This window comes from Callorhinus ursinus, unplaced genomic scaffold (genome assembly GCF_003265705.2).
Source record: "Callorhinus ursinus isolate GAN/ISIS: 27379988/994484 unplaced genomic scaffold, GSC_fseal_2.0 scaffold71, whole genome shotgun sequence".
Taxonomy (NCBI): Eukaryota; Metazoa; Chordata; class Mammalia; order Carnivora; family Otariidae; genus Callorhinus; species Callorhinus ursinus.
Window position 1 is genome coordinate 4,055,946 of NW_027397133.1, and position 12,669 is coordinate 4,068,614.

Here is a 12,669-nt window from a genome sequence, read left to right on the forward strand (position 1 = left end):
GTCAGTCAGAGAAAGACATATATCATATGATTTCATTCATATGTGGAATTTCTAAGAAACAAAACAGATCATTGGGGAAGGGAGGGAAAAATAAAATCAGACGAAATCAGAGAGGGAGACAAACCATGAGAAACTCTTAACTCTAGGAAACAAACTGAGGGTTGCTGGAGGGGGTGGGTAGGGGATGAGGTAACTGGGTGATGCATATTAAGGAGGCCAAGTGATGTAATGAGCACTGGATGTTCTATCCAACTGATGAATCACTGAACTCTACCTCTGAAATGAATTAATACACTATATGTTAATTAATTGCATTTAAATAAAATAAAATCTAAAAAAATTTTAGAGAATTAAGTTTGGAGGGGGAACCAAGATATATATGGCACTGGGCACGAGCTGGGAAACCGAATCAGGGATGTGGATGGAGCTGGGCCCTGGGATGTGGAACGGGTGTTGCTATGATGAAGTCTTCACTCTCCTCAGTGCCCAGGATGCATATTGCTGAGAAGTTCAACTGGGCTGAGGCCAGGCGGCAGCCAGGTGAAAACGTGAAGTAGTCCTGGAAGCAGCAATGAGTCAGTCTGTGACACTTTGTTTTCAGGAGTTCACACACCTAAGGGCAGACCAGTTAGTCCCCTCCTAAAGCAACTATCTGCTGGTGATTCCATTAGAATCCACTGGAGAGCTGAGGGTGGCCTGATCAGAATGGCTCAATCAGAAACTGGTGACGAAGTCTGGGGCAGCTGTCCACAATAAAGTTCCAGACTCGATCGCCCTCCTTCACTGTCCTAGAGCCTCTTCAGAAGTGATGACACCACGAAGCTCCATCTTGGGTAAGGAGGACCCCCAAATGCTGCCATCATCTCACCCCAACCCCAGCGCAGCTCCCAAACCTCAGCATCATCCCCGGCCCCTCCCCACCTCTGGGAACCTCCGAAGCATCTCTGACAAACAGGTCCCTTCTTTAACAAGCCAGAAACCTTCTCTCTGGGAGCCAAGGCTGAGGACTCAGTCTTCCCTGAATGCCCCTCCCCCTGGGCAGCCCCAGCTACTCAGGGCCTGGCTGAGCTAACTCCCTTGCAGACGCACCTTTAAATAAACTTAACCTGTGGCTTCTTCCATACTCGCCTGCCTTCCCTGAGGACCCCACGGCCACTTTCTCTGCCCCATGCTCCACCTAGCCATATAATGATTTATAAGAAATATGTATTTGGTCATTCAGATAACCAAAATATAGTCCTCAGATATATTTGGTCTTCACAGTTTGGGAAAATGACTCAGAACCGTAAAGGTAAAATGGGTGTCTTGTTATTAATGAAGGTAACTTTTGGACCCCACCCAAGCATGGGTGCCGGTAGCCAGGAGGCCCAACCCTGTGAATGAAGGAGTGGAAATTTCATTCCCACCTTCCCTAGCTCCTGGGAGGAGAGAGAGGGCTAGAGACCGAATCCGCCCATGGCCAATGACTTTGTCAGTCATGATTATGCAATGAAGCCCCCCATGAAAACCCAAAAGGACTGGGTTTGGAGGGCTTCCAGGCTGGTGAATCCATGGGCTCTGGGGAGAGTGGCGCCCCTGGAGAGGGATGGGTGTGCCACAACCCTTCCCCAGACTTCACCCTATGATCTCTTCACCTGGCTGTTGACTTATATCTTTTATCATATCTTCTAATAAACTAGTAAACATAAGGAGGTGTTCCCTTCAGTCTGTGAGCCCCTCTAGCAAACTGAAAGAACCTAAGGAGAAGGTAGGCAGGAAAACAGAGAAGCTGATCCTATGCTGGGCCCTGGGCTGCCCATCTTGGGACACTCAGAGACGCCCCCAAGACCTTCATTTCCTTGTGCCTCAGTCCCTCATCTGTAAAACAGGGGTAATACCCATCTCCCTGAGCCACTGAGGCTCTGTAAGGAAGGTTCTCAGGATTTGAGTATTAGGGGGGGAGCAGGATTGGCTGGAAACTCCAATCTGTAGCCAGTGGGTCAGAAGCACAGGTAACAGCCTGGGGCTTGTGACTAGCATCTGCGGTGGGGGGTGGGGCACAGCCTTGTAGGACTGAGCCCATAACCTGTTAAGACTCTGATTCTATCTCTGCGGAGACAGCCGCAGACTGGAGTTGAAGTCTCAGACACCCTGCTGGCGTCTCAGAATTGTTTGGCATTGTGTGTGCAGGAAGCCCCCAAATGCTGGAACTTCCGAGAACCATAAAAGAGCCCCCTGCCCTTCTTTTTCCCACAGGTCCTGTCTGCCTAACAATCTTCCTCCTCCAGTGTGCAAAAGTGGTCACAGGTCAGGACAAGGATCGGGAAGATGGGGCGGGAGGAGGCTGCCCTCAGAGTGGGTGTCTGGTCTTCCTTGGACCCACACCATCAGTGTCTCCGCCAGATGCCCCCACGGCCTCAGGGCCGTGGCTGTGCCAGCCTGCCCCCAGGTGTGGGGGCCAGATCTACAACCCCGTGGAGCAGTGCTGTGATGACGACACCATCCTGCCTCTGAATCGGACTCGCCTTTGCGGCCCCAACTGCACCTTCTGGCCCTGCTTTGAACTCTGCTGTCCTGAGTCCTTTGGCCCCCAGAAGTTTGTCGTGAAATTGAAGGTCCTGGGTGTCAAGTCCCGGTGCTTCTCATCCCCTACCTCCAGAAACTGCCCCAGGTAATGGCCCCTAACTGCTCGTGGCTGAGGGAAGGAGGGATGAGGTACGCAGAGGGTCACAAGAGGATCCCCTGTCCTGTTGTCGTTCTTGTTTAATTTTTTTTTTTTTAAGTTTATTTAAGCAATCTCTACACCCAATGCGGGGCTCAAACTCACGACCCCGAGATCAAGAGCCGCACACTCTAACAACTGAGCCAGCCAGACCACCCCCTCCCCACAACCTGTTGTTTTACCTCCGGCCATTTCTGGAATCTTCCCACTCTTCCTTGCCTGTGTCTCATAATTTCCTAATTTTTCTTTCTCTGTGGCCAAAGGAAACTTTTCTAGACGAGCTCCTTATGAAAATGTGATGTTTTCCACACGCTAGCAAAGACCCCAGTCTACATCGCTAGCTTCCCCCCAGTTCCTGCAGGGTAGGCAGGAAAACAGAGAAGCTGATCCTGTGCTGGGCCCTGGGCTGCCCATCTTGGGACACTCAGAGACTCCCCCAAGACCTTCATTTCCTTGTGCCTCAGTCCCTCATCTGTAAAACAGGGGTAATACCCATCTCCCTGAGCCACTGAGGCTCTGTAAGGAAGGTTCTCAGAATTTGAGTATCAGGGGGGAGCAGGATGAGATGAAAACCCTTTTCGTGAAAACTGTGCATGTGTATTCTGAAATGGAAACAAGTAAATTAAAAAAGAATGTACATCAACAAAGGCGTGTGAAATTTAGAAAGCAGCTTCTAGACTATCTACCTGATGGCTTCGTGTTGCATGAATTTATAAAATCAAAACCTCTCTTTTCATTTTCTTATTGGCTTAATCTCCTCCGAAACTGGATAAAGGAAACGTCACTTAAAATGGAGTCAGGAGCCCAGAAAAGGAAGTTTTCACGCTACAACATACACAACCCTTCGCAGAACCAACTGGAAGAAGCCTACATGACTACCTCAGCAAGAGGAAGATTCTGTCCTGGCAAAAGCCCAGTCAGGCAATGAGAAGCCACTACTCACAGAACTCCTAGTGTATTCCAATGGGCTTTTCCTTTCTAACAGTCCCTCCCACCTCCCCGTGTTCCTCTATAAAAAATTAGTCTCCCCTTTCTGGACTTGCCTGTGGTTTTGCCATGGCTTGTGTGTATCAGATTCTAAATCTCTGCTATTCCTGAAAAAAAAAAATGGGCGGTGGGGAGACAGGCTGGTAAAATAACATTTCTAATGTCGACATTACATACCCAAATGAGACGAAATCACTATCTTGAAGAGACAGTGGCACACCCCTGAGAGACAGCCACACATCCATGTTTGCTGTGGCATTATTCACAGTAGCCAAGACATCCATACCCAGCAACCTAAACACCCATCGACAGAAGAACAGATAAAGAAAATGTGGGAGAGGGCGCCTGGGTGGCTCAGTTGTTAAGCATCTGCCTTCGGCTCAGGTCATGATCCCAGGGTCCTGGGATCAAGTCCCGCATCGGGCTCCCTGCTCCTTGGGAGCCTGCTTCTCCCTCTGCCTCTCTCGAATAAAAAAAAAAGAAAGAAAGAAAAAAAAAAGAAAATGTGGGAGACATTATAAATACAGCAGAGTATTGTTCAGCCATAAAAAGGGGAAATCTTGCCATTTGTGACAACATCAATGAACCAGGAAGGCTTTATGCCAAATGCAGGAAGCCGAACAGAGAAAGACAAATAGTGTATAATATCACTTATACGTAGAATATATGACAACAACAAAAAGCTGATTTCATAGACACAGAGCATAGGTAGAATGGTGGGTGCCACGGGCTGGGAGGAGGAAGAAATGAAGAGAGAGGTTAAAGACTACACACTTTCTGCTATAAGAATAAGTTCTGAGGGGGACGGCTGGGTGGCTCAGTCGGTTAAGCATCTGCCTTCAGGTCATGATCTTGGGTCCTGGGATAGAGCCCCACATCAGGCTCCCTGCTCAGCGGGGAGTCTGCTTCTACCTCTGCCTCTCCGCTCTGGCTTGTGCTCCCTCCCTCTCTCATAAATAAAATCTTAAAAAAAAAAAAAAAGTGTCATAAATAAAATCTTAAAAAAAGAAGTAAGTTCTGAGGCTCTCATGTACAGCATGGTGATGTTAGTTAATAATATATATGGTATTATATACTTGAAAGTTGCTCTGAGCAGATCTTAAGCAGTCTCAAAAAACACTAAGGTTTGCTATGTGAGGTGATGAATGTGTTAGTTATCTTAGTAATAGCCCCACAATATAAATGTAGATGGTGAAAATTAGTAATGGCAAACCTCATTACAATGAAGTGGGAAGGTTTGGGCAGGGGGAGCTCTCACCACCTACCACTCATAGTCAATTGCACACCCAACAGGAAGAGACGGACTTGACCTTGCATGATCTTGAACTCGAAGGAGGATACCATTCACAGGGGGAAGGAAGCGGCTTTCCTCATCCCTCCAAGCAACAGCTCCCTCAGGGAGAAGCCACCACTCTTGGAATTCCAAACTTGCCGGTGGTTTGGCCACAGCTTGTTTGTCTGGAATTGCAGTTCTCCTGTGTTCCTCCAATAAACCCATCTTTTGCTGACAAAATAACTGGCTGAGTCTATTTTTAAAGCTAACAATGATGTAGAAAATGTCAGGGTTCAGAGTCAAGGGCCAAGAAAGAATTCTAAAAGCACGGGGACAGGCCCCGGGGGCAGAAAGAGCTTCACTGGGGTTGTGACAGGAAACTGATGATAAACTTTCAAGTTGGAAGGGGGTTACCGACAGCACAAACTTCCAAGGTATTTTGTAAACAAGGTTTCCAGGACCCTAAGGGGTTTTTACTGTTTAGTAAAAATTCAGTCATGAATTTTTCAGTGTATACAATGGGCCAGTGCTTGGGAGTATAACTCCCAACACACCTTGGTGGGGGTGGGCAGTAAGGAAATTTAATTTTTTCTTTGCCTTTGTTTCCCACACCAACAACACACAAAAAAGTTAATTCTGTAAGGTGATGAATGCGTTACCTTGACCTTGGTAATAATTCCACAAAATACATGCGTATGAAATTATCATACTGAATACTTTAAACATACACAGTACATTTGTCAATTATCCCTCAATAAAGCTGAAAAAAACATTTAAATGGGATCATTTCAATGAACAAAGCATGACTCGCGGAATATAATTACAAGCAGCTTTTTTCTTCACACCTCTTTCCTTTTACGTATTTTTCTGTAGTGCTAGTTTTTCCCCTGCCCCTGGATAAAAAGATCAAATCCCATGAAATTTCCTGGTCCCTTTTATTTAATAAACATCCTCCTCTGACCAATTTAAAATGTTCAGAGGCACCTGGGTGGCTCAGTCGGTTAACCATCCAACTCTTGCTTTCCGCTCAGGTCTTGACCTCAGGGTTGTGAGATCAAGCCTGGCATCCAGCCCCACACTGGGTGTGGAGCCTGCTTGGGATTCTCCCTCTCTCCCTCTCCCTCTGCCCCACGGGCCCTCTCTCTCTCTCTCTTAAAAAAAAAAAAAAAAAAGTAAAATGTCCAGAAGTATGTAAAAGTGAAAACAACCATCTTGATTGAGAGTTACATTTTCTCCCTCCTAGCTCTGCCCCGCAGGAAAAGTGGAAGGCTGAAACCGAGGAAGGAATGTGGGCACCTTTTACTTTTTTCTCCCCCCCCGACACTTTTATGAATCTTCTCCCAGTCTGCTTAGTTTCTGAACCTATCGCTGAAGGAGCTGGGGGAGGGATGACAGTAAAGATCAGGGAGTTCCGAGACGGGGGCACTGAAGTTCTCCTCCCCGAGGACCATCATGGTGGTCTAGCCCCGACACCCCCGGACTTTGCAAATACTTAAAGCTGCTTCTTTCCCTCCGGGGTGCATTTTGGCTTCAACACAGACACGTATCTCTCACCTGACCTTCCTTTGAGGAGGGCAAGCGCCTCGGTTCCGTTTGCACATCCAGGTTCCTTATCAACCTTGAACAGTCAGCAACCCAAATCCAGCGGCAGCTAGGCTGGCGGGCGTCACACAGATGTCCATGCAGCTGCAGCCGGTGGGCCCCTGCCAGCCACGGAGGTGCCATGGCTTTTCCAAAGCGCAGGCTACTTGCCTGGGGACGCCAGGGCCTTGACGGGGCAGACGCGGCTTATGGGGGCCGAACCCCACGTGTGTGACTTGGGATCTCGGCCTGGATAAAGGGGTGCACGCTGGCTCCTGCCCCGTGGAAGATGCACCTGTGTAACCTGGCCAGGTGCGCTGCACGAGGCACGATTCTCCGGACTCCCTTCCAGAGACGCAGAACTTGGAGGCCTGACGCCCCAGAGGCGGCAGCGACCTGACACTGAGTCCCGGGGCCGCCAAAAGAAATCATTAAGGAGGATCGCAGCCCCATGCAAGGGTGGTCCTAGCCACGAACTCAGCGGCATCCCAGGTTCCGGGGCGCCCCAGGGACAGCAAAAGCCACGTACAACAGTGACCCCAGACTGGCTCCCTCGCTGGAAACATGGCGGCCCCGCCCCCGCAGTAGTGCGCATGAGCGAGCTCTACTGCAGGCTCCTGCGCACTGCAGGGCTGTTCCGCACCGCGACCTCAGTCTCCTCCTACCACGCGGCAGGACTGCTGGGGATGCTGGCCAGGAGATCCGAGGAGACAGTGGCCTGCATGCTTTTTAAGCGACAGTGTGAATGCAATATGCTGCTATGTTTGGTGCATTTTAAACCCGCCCTTGATCCCAGGATTAGATGATGTTATAACCCCTATAAAAACTAAATGACCAAAAACCAGACCGATCCTTTACCGGGTGAAGAGTCCACCGATGCCTCTTTGGATAGTAAGGTCCTGGTGGTCTATGTTAAATTTGTTCATGCCACGTTCATGGTTGGTGGGCGGGGGGGGGGGGGTGCGGAGAGCGGTGAGTGAAAAAAGGTTCAGGATAAGTTTTAGCCTCTTCTCCGTGGGAAGTTGACCTCAGGCAATCTTCTCTCCATACAGTTTCTTTGGAACCGTCCTGGGTTAGGATAAATGTGGAGTGTCAACTGTGTCATCAGGAAACATTGTTTATCATTAAGAGGACACCTGATCTGGACTAAAAGAACTGTGAATGTGTGACCAAAAAGAATTAGAGATCCTTAGAAAAAGAAAGACAAACATAGATTTCTTGATATGAGAAAGTTCTTTTAGCTGTCCCCATCCCCCATCTTGTGAAAGAATGTAAGAACAAATGGCCAGGAAGTTGACTAATCATATCAGAACAATGAATCAGTGTTAAAACTCACAGTACTCATTCATAAGTGAAGACAGCCTTACGCACACTAATGAGTTATCTTTGCTGGATCTAAACCCCTCTGAGCACTCAGATACTGGACCAAAAGGAGCCAGAGAATTGATGATCCTGACCCTTGCCAACCCTGGTGACTCTGTCATGGACTCAAGTCACTTCAAGATGATTTTCACCCAATTCCATGCTGTATTCCCCATTGCACAAGTCCCTTCATGATTATGGATGCACCCTTAGCTTAAAACTTCTCCAATTTTGTTCGGGGAGACACTGCTTTGGGAAAGACCCCTAGTGTTCTCCTTTACTTGTTTCAAATAAAACCCTTTCTTTTCCTATTCTTTGACTTGGTTGTGTCTTTTGGTTCAACCCACACCAAGAGGCCAAGCGGTGAACCCAGTTACAGGTAACAAATGGACACATAGAGCCACACAGAGGGCCTGTATCATCTGGACTACAAAGAACAGTTTAAGAGATAAACCTTGGTTTTCCCGGGTGGAGTTTCTTGTTTCTGAGCATAACACTTGTGTATTTTGGAAACTACACTGAGTTTCCCTATTCTATGTCTGTTTTCTGTTTACAACCACAATGTATGACGAGCAGCAGATTTCTTCTGTTCAGGTTGACATTCACGTACACAAGCCAAAATAGGGCTGCAACTTGGCATAGCAGAGTTAAAAAGACATAGGAGGGAAACCCAACATGCACCATGACAGCATCACACACATCTTTATTGGGATGCCTTGTAACTATCTAGGTGGTGATTTCCAGTGCCCCAAACAGGCAGCTCAGCTGAAAGGAGTAAGCCCTGTGGTTGGAATTGTCACCTTGATCAATTCAATGTGGCTGGGATAACAAAATCGCTCCTTGAAAGTCAGAGCATACCCCTCACTCCATGAGACTAACTATGAACTTGTGAAGATAAAGGATCTTTATAATTGGATTGGAGAATGCACTTGGGGAAGCCCTTAGCTCCCAGGACAAGTCATCTCCCACTTGACAGTGATTCCTCATAATTAGGATATTGTTATGGCTAGACATCAGGCAAAGAGGGCTTCTTTTTTTTTTTTTTTTAAGATTTATTTCTTTCTTTTAGGGAAAAAGAGAGTCTCGAGCAGACTCTGATCTGAGTGCAGAGCCTGACATAGGGCTCCATCTCAGGACCCTGAGATCACGACCTGAGCCGAAACCAAGAGTTGGACACTCAACCGACTACGTCACCCAGGCAGCCCGTGAAGAGGGCTTCTTGATGGTTTTATCCCTTAGCCTTATTTGTCCCAAGAGACACTCTATAGATGTAAAATTACAAGTAGAGAGCCACTTTTAACCTAACCCAACATGGAGTCACCCACAAATTCAGAAAATGGCCCTCCAAAACTTAATGGCCCTTGATATCCTGACTACAAGTCAAAGGGGAACTTATTATGCTAATATTGAGACTAAATGTTGTGTATATATCCCAAATGACTTTGCCAATGTATCCAAAGTTTTAGCTTATAAGCCCACCCAAATTAAGGCAAGGTCTCATTCCTTTAGAGCTCCCAATGACTGGATTTCTTCCTGGTTTAGCAGAGATGGATTTCACGATGATAATATTTTCACATGTATCATTTAAAATATTTTCTAACTTACTATTTTGAAAATTTTAGACTTACAAAAAAGTTACAAGGACAACAAAGAGTTTTTATCTTTCATAATGTTGTCATCTTACATGATTCTAATTATTGAAACCAGGAAATTAACATTGACATGATACTATTAACTAATCTGCAGACCTTATTTTAATTTCTCCAACTGTCCCCTGATGTCCACTACATGCTCGGGATCCAATCCAGAATCCCACATTACATTTGATCGATGTAACTCCTTTGTGCCCTTCCATCTGGAATAGTGTTCTGTGTTTTCTTAGTCTGTATTTGTCTATTTAGCATCCATGATAGGACCAAACTAAAGGTCACATCTGCCCTGTGATCTGTAGTCATGCTCTGGCCCACCCCCTTTATCTACTCTCACACACAAAACCAATATTGTCCCTGCCCTAAATCAACCCAGAAGCAGGTACCAGACAACTAGAGATCACCACTAAAGCCCAGAGCCCAGCAACATTAACTAACTAGTCAATTCCAAACTGTTTCCTGTGCCCTGCTTTGCCTTTCCTTGGAAAACACAATAAGTCTCTAGCCTATGATTTCCTCTCCCTCCTGCTTCTTCCTCACGACCAAACCTGGTGTTTCCCCATGTTACTCTGCATGGCATGCGTCTCTCTAGGGAAACAGTGAGTAACATCAAACTCCTTTCAATGGCATTGGCCTGTGTCATCACTCAGTAACCTTCATACATTGGGTGCAAATGAGCCAGATACCTCTTCCTTAAGCTTTCCCCCTCTGGTCAGCTTTGGGAGGTCTTGCCTGTGTATTTGCAGCCTGGCCCTCTGCCCACGTGAACTTCTGGGGCTCACTCTGTGCACTTGCTCTTTGACACCACATACCTATGAGGTTCCAGCCCCATCCAGTTTCCAGAACAACCTCCTTTCTAAAGGGATGACTGTGCTCTACTCAGATCCCTGCTCCTTGCACAACTCAGTTGGGGAAAATGTCCCCAGGCAGAAAGCTTGACTATCCAGGTAATCTGTGAGTTTCTGTTCTTTCAGAGGTCAAGGCCCTAAGCTGCCTTTATCGACTACCCAAAATCACTGGTCTCAGCTTTATACTTGTTTTCAGAAAAACTAATCTGGTGTCAGCGCCCTCATGACTGTAAGGAGGAGAATCCTCACATTCATTTCAGAAGGCATTTTAGCAGGTTATGCAATTTTAGGTTGACTGTTATTTTCTTTCTTTTTTTTTTTTTTTTTGAGAGAGAGAGTGTGAGCAGGCGGGGGAGGCAGAGGGAGAGGAGAGAGAGAATACCAAGCAGGCTCCATGCTCAGCTCAGCACAGAGCCCAACGCAGGGCTCGATCTCACAACCATGAGATCATGACCTGAGCCAAAACCAAGAGTAGATTGACTATTGTTTTATTTTACCTCTTTAAAAATGCTATTCTGCCACTTCTCTGGTTCACTAGGAAACTCCCAATTAGTTCTGTTCACGTTCTTGGTCAACAGACCAGGTTTGCCCTATCAGGACTCCTAATTTCAAATCACCTTCTCTCACGCAAGTCACCATTATCTTCCTCTTCTATTCCCCATCCCCATTCAATATAGATCATTTCTTTATTTCTTTGTATGTCTCTTTATTTGGTGTGAAACTCCCCTGGGTCTCTAGGTGGCAAAGAAGCTGAACCAACTAGACAGATAAGAGGGAACTGGAAACCAGAAAGGGGGTGGTTTGGTGGGGGGGGAAGAATATCATTCTTCTAGAGAAACTGTAATGTCTATTCATTCACAGATGGTGCAAAGGAGAGATGAATGTGACTGGTGTCATAGTTCAATTACTACGGAAACCCTGAGCTGGCTGACTTGTTCATGTGCCACTGGAGTGAGGGAAAGCAAACTGGGGAGAAGTGCTGAACTCACAGAGATGGGCAGAGAAAGAACCAGATCATGTGCTTGAGTTCCTGGCTCCTGAGAGTCATGGAGCTGGGTTCTACATTTGCCAACAGACTGCAGAGTTGGGTCTGCAAGGAGCAGAGTGGATTGAGAGCTACAGGCCTTTTGGGGGACTGTACTTTGTTGGGCAGATATCACAGACTCAGGGGAGTACAGGGTAATGCCATCACCTGGGGGCCACATGGGAGATTTAGGCAATTGAACCCACTGAAGATGACTTGTTTCTTCCCAAGATACAATAACATGAAGAAAAACAACAACTTCAACACAAAGTACATATCCAGAATAAATCCAATCCCACCACTTTGATAAAGAATACTTTAGAATCGGGGCACCTGGGCAGTTCAGTCCCATTAAGTGTCTGCCTTTGGCTCAGGTCATGGTCCCAGGGTCCTGGGATCGAGTCCCACATCGGGCTCCCTGCTCCATGGGAAGCCTGCTTCTCCCTCTCCCACTCCCCCTGCTTGTGTTCCTGCTCTCGCTGTCTCTCTCTCTGTCAAATAAATAAATAAAATCTTAAAAAAAAAAAAAAGAATACTTTAGGATCACCCACATAAGAGAGGGCATAGAAGCAGGAGTTTCTAGTTCCCTAAACTGGGTCTCAATTTTTGAGGGGAGCTTCATTTTAATAAAATGCAGGCGAGCTGGTAAGCCGATAGATGTAATCTCTGATGGGCGTTAGTAAGGGTGTTTCTCCATGCCAAACTCTACAGAATAAAGTCTAATTCCCTACAAGAGGATTGGAAATTTTGACCCAGGTGTGGGATAGTTATATCAGAAGTTCTCTGAGAGCTGCACAATTGCACAACAATGAGTAACATCTTCAGAAATAAAATTTCCAACAAATATGACTAACTCTTGTTTGGAGAACTTGAAATCGGTGCAAATTGTGTTGGAGGCCATCCAACACTTGGAACTGAAACCCTGGGCCCAGCCTAGTCATACTTCTTTTCATGTAGGACATAATCAATTGGTATATTGTTTCGCTGTTCCCTTTACATATGACTCAGTGCATCATACCCAAGTTGCTGTAGAATTTCTTCTTCTACTGGCAAAATAATATGTGCACAAAGACTTAAGTACAAGAATATTTATTGCCACACTTTTAGGGTAAGATTGAGAAATTGGGGAAAACTCAGGTAACTTTCAGAAGGAGACAGATGAAATAAATTACAATTTATTGGTAAAATGGAAATCTAGGCAGCCATTTTTGGGATTTTAAAGGTTTATGTACAATATTGTCTTA

The 12,669-nt window shown here is 46.4% G+C and overlaps 1 protein-coding gene across 1 annotated transcript; it reads left to right on the forward strand.

Moving 5' to 3' along the window:
• The first annotated feature begins 491 nt into the window (after positions 1-491).
• On the forward strand, positions 492-5,091 carry LOC112806941 (insulin growth factor-like family member 3). The gene is made up of 4 exons (XM_025849442.2): positions 492-540; positions 2,236-2,286; positions 2,383-2,650; positions 4,982-5,091. Exons 1-4 carry the CDS (start codon positions 492-494, stop codon positions 4,995-4,997), a joined length of 384 nt encoding a protein of 127 aa, XP_025705227.1. The 3' UTR covers positions 4,998-5,091.
• Positions 5,092-12,669: the final 7,578 nt, after the last annotated feature.